Here is a 25,811-nt window from a genome sequence, read left to right as displayed (position 1 = left end):
TATGATGAATAAAATATAAGTTTTCGGTATAAAAACTAGGCACATTTCAGGATGAAAAGCGGTATCAAAAGCGGTCAGTGTTAAAATGGTGGATAAAACCCTAATTTGATTTAAAAAACTATACTCATTACACAAAACAAACCTTTACCTTGTAATAGCATATTTTTGCTTCTCAAATACTTACAGCAGTATTAATAAATTTTCCATTATTTGCATAACTCACAGCATAATTCAGACATTCAGAAAGTGTCCCATTGGTACATAAACTATAAATTTTACGTTCAAGAGTTTATTTTCCATTTTACAGTTTATTTCGCACCATTTTGTGACACAACATGTTAGAAAAATGCACCTCACACCTTTCAATAACATGAAAAATAAACATTACAGTGTATTATTTAGAATTAGTGTCTTCAAAAACCAAATATGAATGTCCGTACCTATGGCATGTGTCAATATTTATTTGTACCTTAATTTTTTGAACGTGTGTTACATTCATCCTCTGGAAATATGACGCAACGTAACTAGGTCAAAGTCTAACACAGAAATATTAGAAGCAAAGTAACACATATATTTGTTGCCAAGAAAGGCTGGGGCCAATGAACGTCCCTCTTTACCTTGTCATTAAAAGTTTGGTCTGGACCCTGCATGGGGGAATGTATGGAAAAACCTTTCTGGAAAGGGCACTTGCATGCCAACCTCTTTTCCACACAGTCCATTCTGGAAACATCCTTTTGCACCCTAACAAGGCTCTCTAGTCTGGACTCTCAGCTAATATAATTTTCTGTAGTGGTGTATTTTTGTTGGTCTGTGTGTTTCTATCCAAGGGGTGGTGATTTTAGTTTTTACATTATACTTGATAAGCAGCATGTTTTTCTCATTTGTGGACTCAATTAGTTTTTGCTGTCTTTAATTTGTGTGTGTCCTTGTATTAGGTGAAGGAAAGAAACAACCTGAGTGCTGATGCACAATAATAATTCAGTCAACCACTATTTCTAATAATCAATCAGTCGGTTCATATGGAAAAAGAGATTAGTTCTACCCACAAGGCTCATGCCAGTATATGCCCCTTTTAATATGTTGGTGCAGAATACAATTTTTTTTTGTAGGAAGCAAACAATTTAAAAAATTAACAAATTAAGATATTCTGCCAGATACTTTCTAGATTTATATAACATCTTTAAGAGATGTTAAAATGCACATCATCTTGATTTGTGTTTTTACATTCTTCTCTGATTTGAAAAACAACAACGAAAGAGGTCATATTTATGGATTGCTGGGGTTTGTTTTGAACTCCTGAAATGGGTTACATTGTATTTCGGATGACCTACTGTAATGGACATTATATCACCATTTTCAAATGTAAATAAGAATATTAAAAGTATATAAGTAAGGGGCATGTTATAAGTATTTTCTTTTTACAATAGAAATTATCAGTTCATTCATTTCCAATATTTCAACAACAAGGAAAACATTCACAACAAATTTTTAAATTGGCAAATATTCAAGTGGTACTGTAGATCTTATCAGCACTTTCACTTTAATTTGTTTCGATAAATAAGAATGATTTATACAGGAATCTGTATGTAGATCCTCATAAAAAAACACAAATAAATATTAAATTGGTCAATTGTTAGTTGATATCCTGAGAGCAATTGAAGGGAGTACCAGATTTGCTTGAAAATTGAACAACTTTTAGGTAACTATTAATGCCATGGTGACCAATTATGGTGGTTAAAAATGTAATCATTAAATAATACCTAATACATTGACAAAATATAGTTTTAAACATTATATGAACAATGTTTTGTATTGATATGTATGGTTCAAATATGATGGTGGCTACAAGGGCAAAGATATCAATATTTTTCCTTCTTGTTCAAAATTGATCTACACAACTGAAAGCAAAATTATTGAAACCTATAGAAAAAAAATTCAGAAGTATCCAAGCATACCTTTCATCACTCTTCCTAAGTTTGGACTTTGCTGTACTGAGGACCTCCATCTGTCTGTCTTTACACCGCCTGTCCCTTCTCCACCTTGTGGTCACTTCTTTAGATGGGGAATCTCTCTTGTCCTCATGGAGAGCAGAGCTGGACTCATCTGAGAATGACACAATGGAAACTTTGAGGGCAACCTGTTCACGTGTTACATAATCAGAACGGGAAATTGAACAGTTAAAGTGTACATGCACAAATGTTCCACAACTTTCATTATACAAATGTAGAATAATTCCATGACCTTGTGGCCAGTCTGAATTAAACTACAAGGAAAGGGAAAGGGGGAACTATTCATTATTAAATTCAGATCTAAACAGAAAAAGAATATCTGCAATGAAATCCACCCCCTCTTGAAGGGAAGATAAATGCATATGATGAACAACAACTAGAATAACACTGTTATGCCTATGCATAATTGAGTAGCTAGGCATTTAAAACGAAAGGGTTTTGTTGCTACCCCCCACCGACCCCTACGAGATTGTTGGTGGGGTATGTGCGGCATGTTCATTCAGTGTTGTTTTATCTTGTGTGTGGAATTTTGACATCTCTAATTGAAGATAAGGTTCAATACTAATAGTATTATTCGCTTGTGTTTCTTTTGATGTGTGGGTATAGAGAACAAACATTAGTGATAGCTGAGTTTAGTGATAAGTTCTGTAGTTTTCCCACATCTGAGGTGGTCTCATAGTAGGCCCTTGAAGTCTCAGTGTTGATGCTAAAGGAGCTAAGAGGCAAGTAACAAATCGACTAGAGGCTGTGGAAACATCACAACACAATAATGTAAAAACTACGTAATAAATCACAGACTTATTTTTTCCCTTGCAAATATATTTCCCCAACATTCATTATTCCAGTAATAGGTATATTGAATGTTCAATTTTATGTATATTAGCATTTTCTCCTCTTTCTAAAAAGCTAACTATTTCTTTAACGAACCAATCAACATTTACATTAAATTAAATTTGTTGAATCTCAACACATGAACTTCTAAAAACAGGTCAACTTGAACAGTGTCTTTTGTGCAGGGAGTTGCGAGGTCCTTTTGCTGGTCCTCTGTTCCAATCTTGGGTATAGCATGGACGATTCACATTTTGTTCCTTCATGCATGTACAGTGGTGGATTAGCAACCTCTCGGAGGTGGATAGCCACTTCTAAGGGTGATCACTTACTTTTAGACATTAATGGAGGCAGCAAAATTTTCCATGGTTTACAGGAAATTTTACTTTCAAATTTTAAAAACCCTCCAAATTATTATTTTTTTTAAAAAAAGAAAGAAAACTATGCATGTAGATCACAATCTGTTTCACACACATTCAAACCCTCCCTGAACACAACAGAACTGTACTTTCATCAACTGGATCCAACATCCTTTATGTTATTCAATAAACATTCAATTTGTTATCTATTTCATATAAATTTCCTTGCCAGGGCAGTTGTTCTATTCAAATTTTGGCGATCTTAGCTACACGTAAGCTACATAATGAAAAATACGTACTCATATATCTCTATTCTTGTAGTGTCTTTTTACCTATTCATGTAATAACAAAACAATATTAATTAATTTGCGTATTTTAATTAATTTCAATCAATTCAATAATTATTTCAATTTAGTTTAATTATGTTAATGTAAACATTTATATTATTATTTCCGAGACATTTGGTACGGACCTCCCCCCCAATATATATTTCTAGATCCGTGCCTAATAGAAAGATAGGTAAAATACAAACAAGATAATTACAATATTACTACTATTATTATAACGAGTATATCGTTAAATTTAGGTGATGTGGAATTGTTTATTTTTCTTTTGTTTTTTCGCCATTGTTTCTTCCTATCTGTAAAGCAGTCTGAGGCTAAACCTTACCCACTAAATAAAATAATTATTGTTATTATTAAGTCTGTAATATCCTTGGGCCAGCGAAAGTTGAGGCCTTCTCAATTGTGTATACAGATACACACACGGCGGTGCATCATGCAAAGCTTGAAGAAAACCCTTCCCAGAAGCTGAGAGGCTCTTCGTGCAGCGACCGGTCTCCTCTCGCAGGTAAACAAGCGAGGCGCGAGTGGAAAGGGGGCGAGCTTGCTTTCTTCTCCTCCTTCCTTCCAGTCTCAGAGTTACTGGAGCCTCCCGTTTCGCCTCCAGCGGTCCAGAGGCGACCTTGAACGGAGCGTTCAGGGCCGCGTTCATTCAAACCTGATGAGAGAAGCTTCACCTCTTCCCCTCCTCGACTTTCTTTCGGGGTTGCCAGATTCTTTCAGGTTCGCCGCCGCTTTCTTATTTACCATTGCTTCATCAGAGCTTTGTCGGAACGCAAAGAATGACTTATAAATGCTCTACACAGCTTGTCCAAAAAAATCAAATACATCCTTGCGATAGCTGCTTAACATCGGGCTTGACATCGGTTCCTGGGATTGACAAACTCAATATCATAGCAATTAAAATAACTTGACAATTACAGGGTAGCTAAGATTTTTTGATTATGTGAGGGAATTTTATTTATTTATTTAATCAAATACTTAAATAAATAAATGAATGAATAAATTAAATTCCCTCACATTTCCAGGTTTTCCAGTACAAAAATATTCTTTTCCCCGACATGTTTATCATCATGATTTTTGTTTTTCAATTAAATATAGAATCCGTTAATTATTATGAATATTCAGTTTCACAACTTTTTTTTAGCAAATTTCATTCTACACGCACAGAAACGTGAAAATTCGAAGAAGAAAAGGTAATATTACAATCGACATCAAATGTATTGGGTGCTACAATCACGTGCATCTAGCCTTCAGGCTAAGGTAACAGAGGTACATGATTTCACCATAACATATCTCCACAATATAAAAACAGAAAAAGTTAATAAACAACATAATCTTCATAAACCATACACAATTTTTAATTTTCCAGCGGATTTATAGTGTCGTAGAAAATGCTGCTTTTTTGCATACACAGCATTCGGAGAAATTTTTGTTCCATATAAGAATTCCATAGGAAATGCCAACAAGACTAAGATCTATAAAATAATAGACTATAACCTCATCTTCACCAACCTTTCTGATAATTATGATATTGTCAATGTACTTTAGTTATAAATCAGATATTTGGACTGCAAGTTTCACTTTGATATTCTTTCTAAAATTAGTGAATTGTGAAAATGAATTACAGAAATTCGAAGGAACCATAATTTTGCACAAGACAGAGAATCATAAGAATGAAAGAAACAAGTTTCTGAACACATTTCGGGAGTGGAATCACAAGAACCGAACCCAGAAGTGGAAGTGAACTGCTTGCTCATTTTGCAACTTTTTCTCTTGCAGACTCCAAAATGTACGTAAATTCCAGATGATCTGCAAAATTCCCTGACATTTCCCGGTTTTCCAGACGCGTAGCAACCCTGAATTAATATTATTAAAAAAAAATAATTTAAAATCCTGCATTCTACATCTAAACTCTATGTTTATGTTGAAGCGGAATTGAAATTCGACCATATTAACTATGAAACTTTGCATCAACTATTTTGCCTCAAGTGAAAATAGCTAATTACCTATCCACCTACGACTGAGCAGAACTGAATCTTGTTTACTTGAAAGAATGTATAGCTACGTTATTGCACCATCGACATTGTAACTATTATAGTTATCAACAGTGCTCGAAGTGAGGGGAATGCAGGGGACGTTATCGCCCAGCAGATGGGAAAATTTCCGCAACGTATCCAAGCAGGGTGACCCCCAAGGCTCGACCTAATAATTTCCACTTTAAGTACTGATTATCACTTCATCGCTGAAGTCTCAGGAAACATTTTACATGGAATCCTACAATCACTCAAATATTAGTCTGCGTTTAAGATTTGTCTCGACTTCCGGAAAACCGAAATCATGGCAAGGTACAACTACTTCCACTCCAATTTAGTGAAGAGGATAATTGAGAAGATGAACAGGACAATGCGTTTGTCATTAGAGTACAGGGTGACATTTGATGGGGTAATTAGGGGGTAATTCGCCGTTCTGCTAATTTTGGCACTTGGAGTTATACACAATATCCAGATGACTCGACTCAAAGAGTAGTTACTGGAACCCCCCCCCCACACTGGAGGTTTTTCAAATACAACACTGTTAAGAGTAGATGCACGAAAGAATTTTCAAACGTTATCCTGGTTAATGTTTATTATGACTCAAATTGGATCAGAAAAGTTGAATGAGTAATTCCCTGAAGACGGGACACAACTGAAGGATTACGTTATTAAATCTCCACGAGTGACTAAGGCCTTTTCAACGTTTTTTTCCTTCTTGTTTGATCTCAACAAGTAACTTTCACAATTTCTTTCAATGCCTCATATTTTCACCTGATTTCCACAAACTGGCATGAAAACCTGCATTCCGCATCACTTACAAATGATATCATGACACTTGATCTGTCAATACTTTGTAATCTGATACGCAATATTCCTTGCTCGGATTTAATAAGTTGGAATAGAAAAACCCATCCGGATTCTTAAGGGCGAAACTGTGTATGTAGTGTTGTGACCCCCCCCCCCCCCTCCCAAAGAAACACCTGGTTTTGGATGTTGCCATCATTGGCTTCCGTTTGGGAAATTCCATTCTTGCATTTATCGTGCTCTCATACGCTTTTCAAAAACTGCTAGAACAGGGAAGCATCTGTATGGAACGATATGTGACCTATCCCTTTCGAAGCCGCTAAAACTACCATGCTACACGTGTACGAGGCTTGTCTTCTGTGACGGTTTTAGAACTAACAGGTAACTGCAACCTGCAACTTTGTTATTGGTCTTACAGGCAACGTTTTTTTACAAAATGAGTTTCCATGGTTACCTGAATCTTCGGGATTCCTCCACGGCTGCCACATTCTTACGGCGCACCTGTTAGATTGCGGCATCCTGGCCACTTCATTCATGTCCGTTGCCGCAGATGAAAGAAGAGATACGCCGCACACACACTCACAAATGTTACACACGCTCGATCCTTCAGTCACCAGATCTCACAAACTCTGTGAATCGTTTCAGCACATGCACTTAAGCAACTTCGATGTTGTTTTTTTTTCTTACTCAATCACAACCACCATGCACCCGCACAGGGCTGCTGGATGACGCGGTTTTGATACCTGCTTGTGGTCAACGACACGGGCGCCAAGGTACTACCAGCGGCCGAACCTCCAATCTGAAGGTAGCTTCGAGACACTGGACAACAACACGCACGGGAAAAATCGTGGAGCAAAATAGAAGCACGCACACACGCATGCCAGCTCCCGTTCATTCACGAAAACTGTTTCGGTGGGAAACCAGGAGTCTGGGGAAACCAAACAAACGCGAAAAAAAGGCCCCCAAGAACACGCCGCCCCTTTCCTCTTCCCCCTGGAGCGGGAGGCAAATAAGCCGGTCTACCTGAGGCTCCCAAATCCTGGAGATGTACCCCCTGCGGGAACTTTCGGCGCTGCCGAGAGAGTTCTGTAATCATGCAACGAGAAACAGCTGAAAAACGCTGATGCAAGGCTTTACACTCGACTGGAATGGAAATCGACATGTGGAGCTTATCGCGGGATGATGTCACAGCGAAAATTTGCGAACTGTAAGGAGGTTACGCACAAACAAACGTCGTATACAATAGGTTCATTTCTCGGTTTAAAAGCCGGGTAAGTCTAAAACAACCAGGGTTTAATTACGTGTTTTGCTAACCTGGAGGAATAGGAACACGTAAGAACAATGGTATCTTATTTTTTGGCCAACTTGCCGTTGCTTTTCGCCTTCTCGGAAATGATTGATTCGTAATGGCTATTTTGAGTCACCTTTAGTTCGGATAGAAAAATGGGGACAGGGATACATAGTTTAAAAGCGAGATCCGGGAAATCGAATTCCGGCCCCCTTCAATAGCCACTAGCACTGACGGAACTAAAATTTTTTCCTGAGGTAGAGAATATGCTGTAAGCATAGGGTAAGATGAAACACTCGAAATATCAAAAGGGTGCGTGTGTGTGTGTAAAACACTCGAAATATCAAAAGGGTGCGTGTGTGTGTGTAAAGTATTCACATCAGGCAATTGCACATTGACTCATTTTAGGCAAGGTTGTAAAAGATCCAGGAATTTCCAATAAATTTAATTCCGTTCCAGGAGAGAAAATTAGCGTGTGAACGGGTTCTGGACCGTAAAAAACCTTTTTATCTGTAAAGCATTTCAATTCGGTCCAGGAACCTTTTTTTTTTAGGATTAATTTAAATACGATCCAGGAAGCTTTTTTCCGAATCAGTTTATTAAATACGGTCCAGAAACCTTTTTTCAATGAAACAATACGCGACTTGGACCGAATTTAAATAGTGGGAGAAAACTGTTCAGTTCTTGTTACGGAACCCAATATAACCCATTAGCATTCCTGGACCTTTAACAACCCCAGGATTGTTAAAGGTCCAGAAATTGTAAATAAATTCAATTTCCGCCCGAGAGAGAAAACCATCAAGTGCAAATGGGTTCTAGACCGTAACAAGGTTTTTATGTTTAAAGTATTTCAATTCGGTCCAGGGACAGTTTTTCCGGTTCAATTTAAATACGGTCCAGGAACTTTTCTCGGACAAATTTAAATCCGTTCCAAGTTCCGTATCGAAATGAAACAACACGCAACTTGGACCGAATTGACATTGTGCGAGAAAAAAGGTTCCGGTCCTGTTGCGGGACCCATTAGAATTTATGGGTTCCTGGACTATTAACAACATTGGTTTTAGGTCCAATTTGTGGTCAGATAAACTAAGCGGGAATGGACCTTGAGAATGAAATTATACGAACCATTTTACTATAATAGACCTCCGCCAGGAAACGAACCCAGAGCCCTATTATACTAAGCTGCTTTGATAATTAGTTTTTTTTAAATTCTACTTCATTACAATGATTACAGAAATGAGTAAGCTTGAGATTTCATCTCCTCAGATGAAATCCAGCTGTCAAGGATATTCACATATCTGTTTATTATTACGTTTGCTATTAAATTTCACATCAACAGCCTGACAGCCAGCCTACAAAAAAATTCTGGTAAGTTCCAAGTCACGAGCTTGTACTGATGGGTGCGTCAGCGCACAGGATTGTTCATCCGTCACATGAAAAGGCGACAAGAACCTTAAAGACTGGTATATGGCCGCACAAAATGACTGGTGCCATTATAAAGCCAATGACTCACCAATAACTCGAGAAGCAAATGTTAACACCTGACGTTTCAATGAATAAGATCTATGTTACCAACAGACACTGACAGGTTAAGGACAAGGGGCGATTACACCCCCAAAGCATTTTTAGTTCTTTATAATATGATAAGAATAATTCAAACAATACCAATATCTAAACTTAATGATTTGATTGGTAAATTAACTAGCGTGAATGCTTTGAGTGAAAATTGTCGTTGGACGGAGGATGATTGTAAAAATGGGATGGGTTTGTCGGTTTCATTCCCTCAAATAGCAACTGTTGAATACAATGATTCTTAAGGAACTCCCAGGAAGAATATGATTTAGACAGACATCACTGGCGTACGCAAAAGGGGATTGATGGGGCTACAGCACGTCCACAAATTTTGAGAAAATCAAAAATTGAATTGAAAATTTAGAGAAATTGCAACTCAGGGCCCATAAAGTGAACTAAAAATAGTACATATGTGAAAATATCTCAGCATTTAGAAATTGATGTTTGAAACAATCCAGTTACAAGGGCATATTTTGTAAAATTTTAGGTCATAAGAGCATATTTTATTTTGCATATTTTGGTGATTTTTAGGACATAAAAATCCTAGCCCTGCTGATGGCTAGAAAGCAGAACCCGTATCCTCAGTGGGTGAGACACCGTCCTGAGTTCATCTCGTCTACCAAGCACAGAAACTCGAGGCATTTGATGACTCCGTGGCTTCATGCCGAGAGACTGTGGGAACGGCGGGAGAGCTGACGGTCTCAAATTCCAAGGGGACAAATCGCTTGATCAACAAGGTCGAACGCTTTGTCAACTCCGTGCCTGCTGTCGACTCAAATTCTTAAACGTTTTGGTGACATCACGGATGCTTTATGCTTAAGTTTCCGTCCGAAATGGCACATAGTCGCTCACGTACGATGCGCCCCTCCGAATAAGTTACCCCCCCCCCTGCTCCTTGCTTTCTGTCTCCCGTGCTTCCGGAAGAAAGATCATGAAACTGTAGCTTTGTCTTTTTATTGTGTGTAGCACTTCTTCATTTGATCCTGTCTTGTGCTAACGTTGTCATTTCTCCGAAGCTTTCGTCAAGCTGTTTCTATAGTAAGATAATCTGTGTAAAAATACTGTAAGCTTAACTGTAACCCTACTTCAAATAATAAATAATAATAATTTTACATTATCAACGATCTCTTTGATGTACTCCACTTTCTGTGAAAGCATTTACGGTGAAACGCTCACTCTTCATATGTTGCTTACACTATTTACGTCCAGGACCTCCCCGATGACGTAGAGGTAACGTCGTTGCCTTGTAATCAAGGGGTCCCGGGTTCAATATAGGAGTTCGGATCCCTCATCCCGCTTTAAGCTGTAGGTCTAGTCCCGATTAGCCTTTCTGTGCATGAGGTGGACTCTATCGTTCCTACTTTTGATGATGACTCTCTTAAAATAAACACATTTATGACTACAGCAGAATTACGTGTGTCACATAATTATAGGATCACAATTTCCCAGGAAGGGCTGCGCACCCTTTCCACTCTCCGGACGCCCGTTATACCACCCTCATGCGTCAACCCTATTTCGAAGAGGTCTCTTCTGGTAACGCATCGATTGATTTGGTTCGCATTTGGTTCGATTTTTCGCGTCTTTTGGCTAATCGCGACGTTGAAGTTGAGTGGTGATATGAAATTGATGAAGGGGGACTCTCAGAGAACACCCATGCCCAGGCCGGAATTCGAAACAGAGACCCTAGCGCGTTGTGATAACCACTCCGCCACGGAGGTCGGCCGTGATGCATTGAAAAGGAAAGTAACAGACCGTTGAATGCGACGGCGAAGACTTGGGCGTAAAGGAAATCGTGGTTTTCTGCAGTAGCCGGGGCTGTAGAAGCGTTCGTGACAAATCTCGCTCCCGCAGAGTCACGTTCGTGTCTCCAGGAGAACAATGGGGATCTGATTCCCGTCCTTATTTAGCTCCCGAGGACAAGGAAAATGCCAGCACAACTCGATGTGTACATGATGCGCGTATTACTATACGAGCGGATGATAAGCGCGCGTGAACAGCAACCGAACACATGGGAACACAGCGGAACAGAATCATCAAAGGGTCGATCGCTTTGCGCAGTGAGCATTTCGCATTTTCACACCCATTCATGAAACGGCACCGTCCAGCAAGGACGTACGCACACACACAAAAAAGAAGACACATTTTTAAAATGTAACATGTATATTGGTACTGGTAGATTACTCAAAAGCCCCGACTTGGAGGTGGAGCGTGGAGGCTTAGAGAGCATTATACTGGCTGAGAGTCCACATGCCAGAGCCTCGTTAGCGCGCAACAATGTAGTTCAGGGTGTACAACATGGAAGAGAAGTCGACATTTGGGTGTCTTACGCCTTGCAAATGACACATGTATGAAAAATTTCTCAATACAGTTTCAGACCCATTTGGGAATGAGAATTTACTACAGCAAATATATTTAACAGCGGGAAAACAGTTTCCCCCTCCTCTCGGTGCCTTGGTGACCAGGTGCGTTGGGTGCTGGACTCACGATCTCAGGTTCGAGTCCAGTTGTAGGAATGGAGTCCTTAAATTTCATCATATCCTCATCGTCGCGATTAGCCAACAACACCAAAAACTCCCTACTTTCCACTCGTCTTTCACTAAGGAAAGTTCGTATTTAGAGGTGTGTAATGGTAAATTCAGAGCAAAATTTACCATACACTGGGTGGGCCTTTGTGAAAATATTTAGGGGGGTGTACGAATGCACAAACAGTATGCATGCCTTAATAGAACAATGTTCTGTGGCATCATTTGTTTAATAAATAAATGAGTGTCTTCATGGACAGAAAAAATACATACCGAAATGTTAATGGATACGAGTATATATTCACTTACTCCATAATTCGAACGAGCTTAGTCTTTGAAGGTCTTAAAGAGCTTGATTAGAATAGGCCACGACAGGAGGTGGGGACGATTCTTTTTCTTGTAATGAATAAACAAAGCGGATATTCTTTCAAACAAACAATTATATCAACTTTTATTGTCTCAATTACTTTCCTGTGTTGATCTTGCCCCGCCTCTCTTGCCCACGCACATTGTACAGGTCGAAACTCAAACCCAGAAACTTCGATATCGACATTGTAAATCCAGCACCCAACGCGCCTGACCAATGAGGGAGCATAAGCTATATTGTTCTGTAATTATATTTCCTATTCTAAAACTTATTTATTCAGGAAGAACAGCAGATATAGTGAAAACAAACAAGTGACAAGCGTACGGAAATTCGACAAAATTCCTGGCGGTGAAAGTTGGTACAGCAAGGAGACACGACAAATATACGTCGCAACACAAGACCACAAATACATTTAGCAAATAATACTTCCTAAAGGGTATGACAAACTGTATTCTTATAGGAAAGCCGACCTCTCGTGGCGGAGTGGTCTTCACAGCGAGCTACGACGCCAGGGGTTCCGGGTTCGAATCGCAGCTTGAGCATGGGTGTTCTTTGCGACCGTCCCTTCTTCAGATCAGTATTGTTTGGAAGGATCAAGTTAGTTCAAGTTACTTTACGACACTTTATTTGCTAAACAATGATCATTAAATGTACCAAGTCTTCATAAATTTACTTTATTACAATTAAAGATCATCGATTGTGTGTAATATGTTTGCAAGGAAATTTCCAGCACAAAAACTGCAAAAGTAATTCACACTTACTTTTCAAGTACCAGTAACTTTAACTCAAGTTATTTTTGAGATGAGTAACTGGAAATCAGTTATTTTTTAAAAGTTACATTCTGAACACTGATCATCACTCATCCCCATCGTCGCGATTAGCCAAAGTGGCAGAAAAGCGACGTATAATAAATAACCTAACTTATTCAATCAATCATTACTGTAAAGAAAGGTAACGTTTTCCCCTGTGTATTGCACGTGCCACGATGACAATAAAATAAAACTTGATTTCCTCTCTGTTCAAATCTGATGATCAACATTTATGAAGGTCTCTAGTTTGTTATAAAAGCATTCTCCTTCTGGGTTTCTTCTGATGTCTCGAGACAAATAGCAAACACCTGTCAACACCTTCCGATACTTCGCAAGCAAGCCCCACATTTCGCTGCCAGAGGTGGCATCTGGTGTTGCAATGCTGAAACTCACAAGAGGTTCTCTAACATTAGAGCCATCTGGTAGTGGAATGTCGAACCACCACGACGGGTCGCCCTTGGGATTGCAAAACACTGCGACTGCTGCGTGTTTGTTGGGGGAACTGCTAATTGAAGGCAAATGAGCAAATAAATAAAGCTTATTTTCTTCCTGGAAACACAAATATGTAGCACTTAAACCAGCTGAGAAACACATCGAAGGCCTTCTAATATTCACTTCCGCTTTGGAAAATTCCGAAAATTTTTGAGTCTGGAATCGTGATGTTTTGCCAGGATTCAAATGCTTAATCGTGTATTAACACATTTTTCGCGTTACTAATGCAAATTACTTCTGCTCGCCATTATACAATTTGTAACCAACGGTGTATATAAGACGCACAATTGAAAAGAAAGTATGAATGATGAATGAAGGCGGTCTTCCCGGTGTAGAGGATAACGTAACGTGCTTTGGAACCAGCCTCCAGTTTGGCGAATAGCAGATAAACTATCTTTCGCGTCGATAAGCAATTTCTCATCGTAGTGAACAAGTTACCGAGAAACAAAAACGTCACAGAATAACTCCAAAGTAGATAAAAATGCTACAAGGGGATACGTAGTCTACACTCTACGTTCTGTTATGAAAAGTTCGGTCAAAATTTGCGTCAAGATTAGTGCCTAATCGAGACTGGGCCTATTGTGTAAAGTGGCAGTTTTCATCTGTGGGAGTGGTAGTTCGTATTAGGGAGATCCACAAGGATCCAAAATAACCATATATGTATTTATTGGGGCTTTGTGAAAAATTTAAGGGGGGAGGGCAGGACATTTGGGGGGGGGGGTTCTGGGTGTGTGGAAAATTATCTGTAAAGTGGGATCCGAACCACTGTACAATGCTCCTTCGCCAGTGATCGAACCTGGGACACCTTGATTAGTGAGTGTTCTTATGAATTTCGAAAAGGAGAGAGTGTTGTTGATGTGAATGTCGGACATGGACTCGATACAGTATATTCAACTTGCTTTTTCACAGGGATATTTTTTGGGCAAAACGGTGTAATATTAAGTATAAGTTTCGGATATGGTCTATCGCAAGACAGTTTCCTATTTCCTTAATATTTCAATTTTTCAACGTCACCTCACCCTTTGGATCGTTATAAACTACGAGTTCGTGGCCATGTTGCATATTTACTGAAACAATTGACTGATTTGGTTTATTGCACTTCGCTTTTCTGCAACTTTTGTCAATCGCGAAGATGAGGATGAGTGATGATATACAATTAATGAAAGGACATTCACAAAGAAGACCCATGCCCAGGCTGGGATTCGACCCCGGTACCCCTGGCGTCGTAGTGCGCTGTGCTAACCCCTCCGTCACGGAGGTGAAAACCATAACAATTGGTTCGCCAAAACCAACAACGCACTAAATGCGTCGCTACTAAAGTAATAAGCACAGGGTATGCATGTAGTTTCTTAGTTGAAAGTTAACCCTGGACATTTGCTAAGCAGAACACGACACATAGTAAAAACTTGTAAATGTCTCCAGCGTGTACTTTTATTGGTTAAGATAACAAGGGGCCCACTCCCAATCTCTTCCTGCTGCCTTACACATCATATTCTCGCGTGGCATGTGTCACTCCTGCACTGACTGACTCACCACTCCGATATGCCAAGGTTCTGTCCTCGGATCTGCACGTTATCAATGTAAATGTTTACCTAGATATCGATTTATTTACATACTTTATAATGAATATACTTTCTGTCTCGTTATGTAACTCAGTAATGGCTCTTTTCGTATGTGTTCTGTACAGTGGGGAAACAAGCCGGAACGAACACTCTAGCCTGGACACGTCATAAGGCGATAAGGTTCTTTTTTTTATGGCACAAGTAGTGAGTACGGTCATTTCACGGCGGTTGCATAGCGTAGCGATAGAGAGGCTGACTGTTGTTCCACGTGGAAACGCTACAGCTCTGTTGGACATTTCATAATGAATGTTCCTTTCCGTTTATAAAAATCATGCCAACGGCTCTCGAGAAGTGGCGGCGATGCCTTATTTCGAGAAGGGGTTTGAACAATTCATATAATTTAACTATACAAAATAATTTTTAATTATTTTCAAGCCCACTTTATGGACAGCTAGGCTAATCGAGACTGGACCCACAGTTAAAAGAGGGACCTGAACACCTGTGCGATCCCCTGGGTATCGTACCCAGGACCCCTTGTTTGCAGACGTCGCCATTAACCAATGGCATGGCTACACTCCACCCGAATGAAGTTCACGACTGGGACTACATTCATTTTAACAAAATTTCTCTAAAAAGGAAATAAACAAGACAATGGAATGCAGAAAAGAAGATCTACATGCCAATGTAATTGTCATCAGTGCCCCTTTTTGAAGATGCCGCCGCGGCTTGGCTACTGTGCCACCTGGATGGCTCAATGCCAAGGCACATGGCTCCATATACACACAGGCGCGCTCGCATCGGAATGCAGCCTCCGTTGTGACACCGCGTGCCAAGAGTTCAATGAGGAGACGCACACAAAAGCCGCCTTGTTCCCCCCACGGAAGCAAGGGACTCAATCAGTGCTCTCTATTCTAACCTTCTGATCTGCTTCAGCCCACAAAATTAAGTTTCATCAACCAAGAGCAAGGGTGTACCCATTGGAGGGGCTGATGAAGCTGCAGCCCCCAAAAGCATAAGGGGAAAAAGCATGGCCGTATTTAGAGGGGGGGTTTCTAGGGTTCAAACCCCCCCGAAACTTCTGACATGTTGGATTAATGAAATTTCAGAAACCAAAATCTGTAACAAATTTTCTATTTTTTTTTTTTTTTTTTTTTGAAGCATCACAAAAATACAAGGAGACAATGTTGAAACGATCGAGCTAGAATTTTCATACATTTGGAATTCTGAAATTTGAGTGAAACAGGATTTATTCTCAGAATCGTAGCCAACCCGCGACCCCTCCATTTTCACTTCTGCTGTCATCTTTCCAGTGTTGTTCCTGCGTCACAAGGAATATAGACTGAAGATTCCTTTTATGATTTTCCCAAAATTCGCTTTCCAGCTTTTAAATTTCCTGTCCGATAAAGTCGAAAATCCCCCTTGATAGGAGTTCAAACCTAGGATCTCCAGTTTCGTAGCGCATTACGTTCGCGATTGAGGTTACAATCCATGCACCAGGCTAAGTTTTTAAAAATAACAACTGCTTCCACACTTATAAAAATTCCAAAAATGTAATTTTAAAGTTAAACAACAAAAACTTTATGAGTAAAATTTCCATCTAACTTTTAAAGCTTTTTCTTGAAAGTGTCTAAAGTTTAATGACGAAGTATAATAATTGTGCATTTCAGTACACACTGTATGAAACGTAAAAAAACAAAAATAAACTTGTGCTGGATATTCACTCATCTGCTGGATTGAGTAAGCCCCCCTCAAGGATAAAACAACAATATAATAATAATTATTATTAGTATTATTATGGAATAAAATTGTTTTATTATGAAATTTTAATAATTATTGTACAATTATTTCTATTATTCAAATTTCTGGCGACGCCCATGGGAACAATTATGAATGAACCCCCCCCGAAATTTTTTCCTGCCTACGGCCGTGGGAAAAAGTGGGAAATTCGTAGGACACGCATTTTTATCTTGCCAAATATGCGAAACACATACAAAGAAACCACTGAAATATGTAAATATATTAATATATATTTCATATTTTTGGGCCATTTGCTTCTTTCCTGTTCTATCTTTTAGTTCGAGTGGATCAATTGAAAATTCCGTCATGGCCACTAGCTGAACTGCTGACCTGTAGTCAATACTGGAATTTTAGAGCCAAAATGACCATAAATTGGGTTTTTGTGAAAAATTTATGGGGGGTGTTGGCGAAATTTTAGGTTCATTTGGGGCGTGTGAATATTGCGATGCCCCAAAGTACTTAGGAACTGTAAAAATCAACTGAAGAGTTCCACATTGACGGCATAGGTTCCATCGCCGCTCGCTATAGTGTAGTTATTACGATCTACTGATTTCATTAGGATATTTTGCGTCGCTTTTCTTCCTATTTTGGCTAATCGCAACGATAAAGATGAGTCATACCATTACATTGATGAAAAGACACTCACTGAGAACACTCGTGTTCAGGCTGGGATTCGAACCGGGACTCCTGGCGTCGTAATGCTCCGTTCTACTAACCCCTCCGCCACGGAGGTCGGCTACGAACCTGTAGCTCACGTGATGATCTAATATTCCTGTAAGTTTCGTTCCCCAAGTTTCAAAAATCCGATACCAATTTGTATTTCTGGCGACCTACATACAAGAGGAAAGGGGGAGGGGATAAGATTGAAGTATCCTCTGGTGACACGTCCCAGCCAGCAGAAACTGGCAGGAATGACGGTGAAAGTTCTAAAGAGGCCTGCTCATGTGGAACAGTCGCAACGACAAAGCTCTGGAATTGTGTCAACTGCAAAATCGACTGCGCTGAACCGTAGAGAGCACCCATCACAGTACACGTCTGCTGGATTCTTTCCTGGGGAGATTCGTAATGATTGATTGAAATTAAAATATAGGTGCGTAAGCACTGAGGCTATTTGCACCAGTCACATTATATGGGGCCAAGCCCCTTGCCATAACTATAATCTCCTTACCAGGCACGGATCTAGAAATATATTTCGGGGGTCTAATAATAACTTATTATTAAGAATATTAAAATAATTATAATTAATAACAATACTGATTAAAATATTCAATTAATTAATATATTCTTATTAGATGAATAGGTAAACAGGCGGCATAAGGGTAGTGATTCATTATATACCTTACAGTAGCCAAAACTTGTAGGGAAAAAGCAACTGGCCTGGCGAGGAAATTAATGCCAAATACATAAAAAATTGAATATTTATTGAATATCAAAAAATGATGTTAGATCCAGTTGACGAAAACTAAAGTTCCTAAGCCTCGCGACAGGTTAAGTTTGCAGCAAGTTTTATGTATTAATCCACGCGAGAACGGCGCTCAGCATCTCCCGTGCCAATCTTGCCTCAACCGTCGAGCTGTTCATGTCACAGGAAGCGAGGAAATCGGCAGTATTGCAGCGGAACTATATTCGGCGCGCACGCATTGGTCTACATGTGTGAAATGTTGCTGCAAACTTAACTTGTCGCGGGGCTTAGTAATATTGTATGCACGTTATTATAAGTAGTAATGAATCATTTCTGGTACTGGTCGTATGATCCGAATATAAGTTTGGCGGAAATAAATAACCATCGATTAAACAAGTATATTTTCATTATGTAAGTTTAGTTATTTTATTATTTCATTATTTAATTTTAGTTATTTCATTATTTTCATTAATTTTAGTACTTAGCAAGTCTTTCGGGAGCGGTCCGGACCCCCCGGATCCCCCATAAATACGTCCTTGCTCCTTACCTAGATAAAACGCAGGATAACGCCACAACCGTACAGAGGAGTGTACCGGCCGTAGATCCAGACGCCAGACTCGGCTGGGTGAACCACAGTGCGCTTATTCGGGGACATCGACGAAAAAAAACAACCTTGCCTGAGTAAACCCGCGCCGGGAATCGAACCTGTGTATCCCGTGTGGCAATCAGACTCTCGACTTACTCATCAATATAAAAGAGAAATGGAAAACTAATAAAACTATGTGTCGCCAATCTCCAAGAGCCAAGGCTGCAAATCAAATATATTAAAGAAGAAAAAACCCTCAACAGCACAACATAAATAACGACAAAAGGCATACCGTGTCGTGCGTTCTCAGTCACGCTTTTAAAAAAACAATAAAAAACAACATATTTTCAAACATTCTCAACCATCTAACTCAACGTAGCACCACATTCGCAAGCATAAACAAAGAACAAGAACAATGATAGCATGAGCAGAAAGTAAAAAATGCCATGCGGCTAAATCCACGCCCACATTTACTTTTACGCATTTTTCTTGGAGAAACTCTATCACGATAAAACATTAAAAAAAAAGGAGAAACAAAATTATCCATTGAAAAATTGCTGGTAAATTCCTCACGCACTGTCTTGTTCCCAGCTATTGATAACGCGCTTCCTTGGCTCCGAGAGAGGGGAAAGAGAGCACCACGCATTCCAAGGATAGAATTCCATTCATTGCACGCATCGCAACGATCCACCCTGAACAAAGAATCCGTGGCCCTCCACTTGGAGGAAGGAGGTCAGTGTTAGGACGGCTGGAATTCCTCCATGTCGAGTTAATAATAACCCTACGTACGTTAACACGGAGAGCAGCATCTTAAGCTTGGATAACGCACGGTTTAAAGCAGTTTAAACAACAATGGTTGCGTGTTGATTTCGTGCACTGTTGTTGTGAATGTATATCGTTACATCTTCGCATTTGTTTTCGTTATCTCCATTTTCAGATCCTGAAGGCGCTTTAGGACACCGTTCACTCGTTCCAATGCAGTGTCTTATAGAAAGAAAGGGAGAGAGAGAGAGAGAGAGAGAGAGAGATCTTACCTTCTCTCTCTCTCCACCTTCTTTCAGAGAGAGAGAGAGAGAAGGAAAGAAAGTGGAGAGAGAGAGAGAGAGAGAGATCTTACCTTCTCTCTCTCTCCACTTTCTTTCTTTCCTTCTCTCTCTCTCCACTTTCTTTCCTTCTCTCTCTCTCTCTCTCTGAAAGAAGGAAAGAAAAAGTAAGATTTCGCATCCGAGTGGCAAGTGAAACTTCACCCCGAGGTGGCAACCGACACTTCACTGCAGCCTTCATCCCGAGGTGGAAACTAACACTTCACAACAATTTTCATCCGGAGGTGGCAACTGATACTTCACGCCGAGGTGGCGATTGACATTTCACCACAAACTTCACCCCGAGGGGCAACTGACGGCACCAGATTCACCCCGAGGCGACAAGTGACGTCACAACATACTGAGCATATGGCTGGCCACTACCTCTTCCAGCCTGGAGCAAGTAATAGCTGCGAATTCGCCCCAAAACCGACTGAAGCGACACGAAACACACTATAAAAAAACACGGTTTGAGTGATGCCCAAGAGTCAAGCTGCACAAACTTTATTTCAACTTTCACATTGTGCACAGCAGTATTGGACCTAAAGTCTTGAAAAGGGGATATCGTCCTTCATGGTCACCTATCGATTACAATTACGAGAAACCGCGTGTCACAAAGGAGTAACACATTCACAGTTTAGGGTGCTTTAGCTGTAGAAAGTCGAGTGAATATCACAGTAGTATTTTGTTACAAGCGATCCCAGGTTCGAACCCTAACATTTCGGCGTTGATCAAGCATCGTTAGGACATAGCACACTTCGGTCTACAAAGCCACCTAACAGCAGGATGGGACTCGATGCGCTGACCAGTGACCACCACCTAATGAGAAACTACTTGACAGGTCTCGAAGGGTAGTTACGACACAGAATCTACCAAACTAAGGCAGCGAAGACCACAGCCGACCACCGTGGCTGAATGGTTAGCATAGTGCGCTTTGACACCATGGGTCCTCGGCTCGAATCCCGTTTTGGACATGGGCGTTCTTTGCGAGTGTCTCTTCATTAATCGCATCATATCACTCACCCTCATCGTCGCGATTCCCCAAAAATGGCAAAAGCGACGCTAAATAACACAAATCAAATCAACCAATGATACAATTTTGCAATTCGGTTGTTGCCTCAACGGTTGGTCTAGGAATCAGGGTTATGCTTGAAGCAGCAAAATCCCAAATACGAGCCGAATTCTCAATGTCTCCGTAAGGGAACCGTAGATTATTGAAATTCGCACAACATCCCCACCTCCCAAAGCGACCGTTTCTAACAATCAGAAGGAAACAGAGAGAGGGGAGGGGTGGAAATAGTGAGCAGAGAAATGTATCTGGTATATTTCCTGTGCCACGTCGACGCTTCAGTTCCTTGCATTCCACAGCCTAGAACGAACACGAATCTAGAGCCAGAACAGAAGAAAAATCGCGATCCGTGATGGCACTTCCATTTCCCAGAAATTCCCACACAAGCCATGACAAATTCCCTTTCTGACTGTAAGTATAATGTCTCTCCCTTCTCCTCAATATAAATTACCATGTTTTCAAGTAATTCCGACTAAAATTCCAGTTTCAAATTCACACTTTCCTGAACTCGCGCGTCTAAATACAAATAAACGCGCTCCCCTTTTCCTTTGAGAAAATTTCCCTTTCCCCGACAGGAATTTCCCTCAACTGATCGATTCGGAGATCTCGACGTGACCCTCCCCGCCCCTTTCCTTTACAGACAACTTCCAAGAGAGAAAAAAACGTCATTAGCGAAGAATTTCTCTGCTTTCTTCATTCCCTAATCTATACCTAACCGACGCACAAAGTCGTCCACGTCTCCTCGACATCGCGTGGAAAGTAATTCCTCTTATCGAAGGAATCCTACGCAGCCTTACCGTAATTATTTCCAGCCGAACATTACCATAAATTAGCGTAAACGTAAACAATGGTATTCACGAAGCAGGCGACACAGATCCGAGGATGAAAGTATATCCGGGCAAAGTGCAGCGTGCTACGGTTCGATGGAGGGCATCGGATAAAACAAACGCTATAGAACAACACACTATGATTCATCCTCAATTTTCGGTCACTTCTAAAGTTATACCATATTTTATTTTTCGGTCATTATCTCTTTCTTTTGGATAGACGCGAAGATGAATAGATGGAATTGATTAATGAATCAGCTAAACGTAATACACACCGGTGACTGCAGCCTTGCCAGACAACGAGGCTATGGCGCCCGAATTGATTGTTTTACTTAGCTTTCCCGCCACTTTTCGCTAGGCGTGAAGATGAAGATGATATGATGAAATTGATGAAGGGACACTCAGAAGAACACCCATTCAGAGGCCGGGATTCGAATCCCAGACCTCAGCTTTTAACAAGCTTTTTTCTATGGAGATTATATCCTCCGAGCAGGTATGGTATTATTTCTTGTTAAGAAAACTATGACTATTCTTTCTATTTCTCTTGTAGTTTACGGTTATTACAAGCATAAAAACACAGTTTTTCGTTGTGACGTTTGAGGAGAACACACGCTCCCGTCATGAGACATTTATTATTAATAATAAAACAAACTGCTTATTTCACAGTTAAGTTGCTACAGTAAAACCTCGTTAACCCGGACTAATGGGGGAAAATTGATTGAATTGGTGTTTTAAGTTCACTTTATGCACAGTAAGGCTAATCGGGACTGGGCCTACAGTTTAAAGTGGGGTCCGAACCACTATGAGCCTCCACCGGGTATCGAACCTGGGACCTCTTGATTACATGGCGACGACGCTACCACTGCGCCATCGGGGAGGCCCCTAATAGGGGGAGTAAGTTGACAGGTTTAACGAAAGTCCGGATCAACAAAACACGTTTATTATGATGTATTTAAAGGACATATGCCTAAATATACTATACAGTACAGTACAAAGTCTTACAAAGTCTGCCGGAAACAGAATTTCATCAGTGGTTGACTGCCTTTTCTTTGGGAACTTCTCTTGTTGACTTCTAGCCACATTTAAAACCTTGCATTGTGCTCTTTTTTCTGGCCTTTTGCCTGTCCGGATTAAGCGAAGTCTGGCTTATCGGGGTTAATGAGGATTTACTGTATTACAACAATGACAAAATCCATTGTATAACTGATTCTTTTTTGTTAAAAATTTTTAACCATTCTTGTAACTGTATCTTGAGTCAAACTAAAAATAAATGTCTGATGAAGGGAGCGTGTGTGTGCCCCTGAAAATCACAACCGTAGACTACAAGAGAAATAATTCTACAATGCAAGCAATGCGTTAGATCAAAATAAATTAATGAAGGGATACTTGCGAAGAACATCCATGCTCTGGCCGGGACTCGAACTCAGCACCATTGGAGTTGTAGCGCGAACTTCATGCTCTGGCCGGGATTCGAACTCAGCACCATTGGAGTTGTAGCGCGCTGTGTTAACCATTCCGCCACGGAGGTCGGCACAGATTGAGATGAAAGCACTGACTTTTTTAATGTTTGTAAACCCCCAGAAAGGAAATTTTCTTCACAACAGGAGCCTGCTGCCTCTCTGATTTTGTAAAAATCTTCCTCCGTATGGGCTTCAAATACAACCTTCACCTGTTGCTTTGTGTGATTTTTAGGAACAGTGAGTATTGTTCCCGCGAAATTACCCATGCAATAAGTAGGTCGAAGAAGCAAGGGGGGGGGGGAGAAAGAATATGGTACCAACCCCGAATCAAAGACAAAAAAAAATCACCTTCCAATGCAGATTTCCATTGCAGCGTTGCAGGATTACTTCAGTGAACGAAACCAGCAACATCTCAAATAAAGCTAAGATCTGCCTCGTCGTTCAGTTAGATCTCTCAACGCCGCTTTCCTACTGCCTCAGGTTGATCGTTGAAGTGGCGATTGATTAATTGATTTAGTTAATTTTACTTAGCTTTTCTGCAACTTTTGGCTAACTGCGAAGACGAGGATGACTGGCGGTAAGATGAGATGAATGAGGGGATAATCGCAAATATATATATGGACGACACAATACGAGATTTAAAGAGGATTACACCGGCCGCGAGTCAAGACGCCAGAGCCTCGTTAGTCTACAAAATGCAGTCCAGGGTGGAAGAGAGGTTGTCATTTGAGTGTTTTCTCAAAAGGTGGATGCTGGTCCTCGTTTAGGAACACCCGCCGTCGCCTTAAATCAATAGGGTTCGGGTTCGATGCCCCTTGATGGTGTAGTGGTACGTTGCACTTTAAATCGTAGGTCCAGTCACGATCAGCTTACGTGAACATAAAATTTACTTAAAAGAAAATCAAGTTGGTTCAGGGAAAATATTACAAGCAGAAATCCAACTAGGGATATTATTCCCACTAGATTCCCGAGAATCTAAAGCCTAATCATTATGCAACCGGGACATACAAAGCTAAAATACGGTTGCCTAACTCTCAGGCTGAAATTAGGTGAACTCAACAGTCCTCGCCTACTGGCCCGCGGTGAGCTCAAGAGACCGCTATTATCTGACCTTCTAAACGGCGGTCTATTACTTTTCAAGTAGCTCCCAGTTGTCTTATGCTGGATCAACACGGAAACTTTTCGAGGAGCCGGAATCAAACAAGAGACCGATCGCAGCAGAAATGAGAGGGCTTAGGAGCATCTCATGACATCTTTTTAAGTATTCATGTAATAAAATGCAATATTAATAAATTTGCATATTTTAATTATTTAATTTAATTGTTTCGATTTTATTATTAATACACGTAATATTATTATTATTTCTGGAACAATTGGTTCGGACCCCCCCGAAATACATTTCTGGATACGTGCCTGGTAGCTGCGTCTGTATTCGAACCCAGGAATAGCTGTTGTGTCCAGACAGCGAGCGGGCAGTTCGTGCCCGAAAGTAACGGATGAGCACAATTAGCAAGAGCAAAGAGGTAGGTCCGCCAATTTATTTCGGCCATATTGTCGACAGCCACATTTAGATGTAAACACGAGAGAGCGCGGCGCCACAGCTTTTGGCAAGTCTTGAAAAAAATATATAACAAGAACCAGCAAAGGCATGCGCTTCCAGCTGGAACCTAACCGCTGAACCAAATGCCACCACCTGGCAGATGCTGGGAGAGAGAGAAGGGGGAGGGGGGCTACTACGTCACCAAATTTCATTACCTTATCCCGCGAGAGCTGGCCGCGTTCCGACCAGTGATGATCCCAGCAGGGAATTTTCCTACGGATGGGAAATTTTCGAGCCGAAAATTACAGGAAAGGGGGAAAAAGGGAGAAACATCCAAATATGTGCAAGAAATAGAGAAATTAGACGTCTTGCGTTAATCGTACATTACAAAATTCCTTAATAAGAGTGAAATATCGTATCTCGTTTCAATCTGAAGTCAGCTGATTAATTGTAATTACAAGTGCAAGAACTATCATGTTATAACTTTAATTAATAGTGAAGACTCAAAGCAAATTTCCTAAAGTTAATATAATGCCTCTGATATGTGTATATTGTTGTTGTCAGGATATATCCTGTTTTGTCATTTGGAAATATGTCGGTAAAGAGAACGAATGGCGAAACACAAATTGTGTAAAATATTGTTTTTCGGTTAATAAAACCATGTGCATAACCAGCCATTGTATACTTTACTATGAACCCTTTTTCAACGTTCATCAGTCTCATAAAAAGGAAATAAGGTACATAGTAGAAAATGTATCCATCCCCAATTGACACTACAATCAATATTTTTGTGACATGCACCGATAAAGGTATTCACAAACACAAAATTTGAAGCTAAATTTGTTTCTACATCCCCTAAAATCGTTTGTACACCCTCTTCGATCGAAATATCGGCATATACACTTTTAATAAGTGTTTTTGTACTTATTGTTTGTGAAAGAGGGAATTTTAAGATCGAAAAGGGAAATTCTGAGTATACGACAGAGAAATTTCCCTCCTGGCCAGGAATATATACCACTGGTTCCGACCCCATTCCCCGTCCCTTCCCACCTCATTGGT

General features: G+C 40.3%; 1 protein-coding gene across 2 annotated transcripts in view; it reads right to left on the bottom strand.

The window, feature by feature from the left end:
• Positions 1 to 25,811, bottom strand: part of Tgi (Tondu-domain-containing Growth Inhibitor) — an 87,837-nt gene that overhangs the window by 15,293 nt on the left and 46,733 nt on the right. For both annotated transcript variants that reach the window (XM_083133376.1, XM_083133383.1), the window contains exon 3: positions 1,956 to 2,103. In XM_083133376.1, coding sequence (XP_082989502.1) covers positions 1,956 to 2,103 — 148 coding nt within the window. The remainder of the gene's footprint in view (positions 1 to 1,955; positions 2,104 to 25,811) is intronic.

Source organism: Lepisma saccharinum, chromosome 1, assembly GCF_977018435.1.
Source record: "Lepisma saccharinum chromosome 1, izLepSacc3.1, whole genome shotgun sequence".
In the NCBI taxonomy this organism is placed as follows: domain Eukaryota; kingdom Metazoa; phylum Arthropoda; class Insecta; order Zygentoma; family Lepismatidae; genus Lepisma; species Lepisma saccharinum.
The sequence above is the reverse complement of the archived record's forward strand: the minus strand, read 5'-3'. Positions and strand labels throughout refer to the sequence as shown.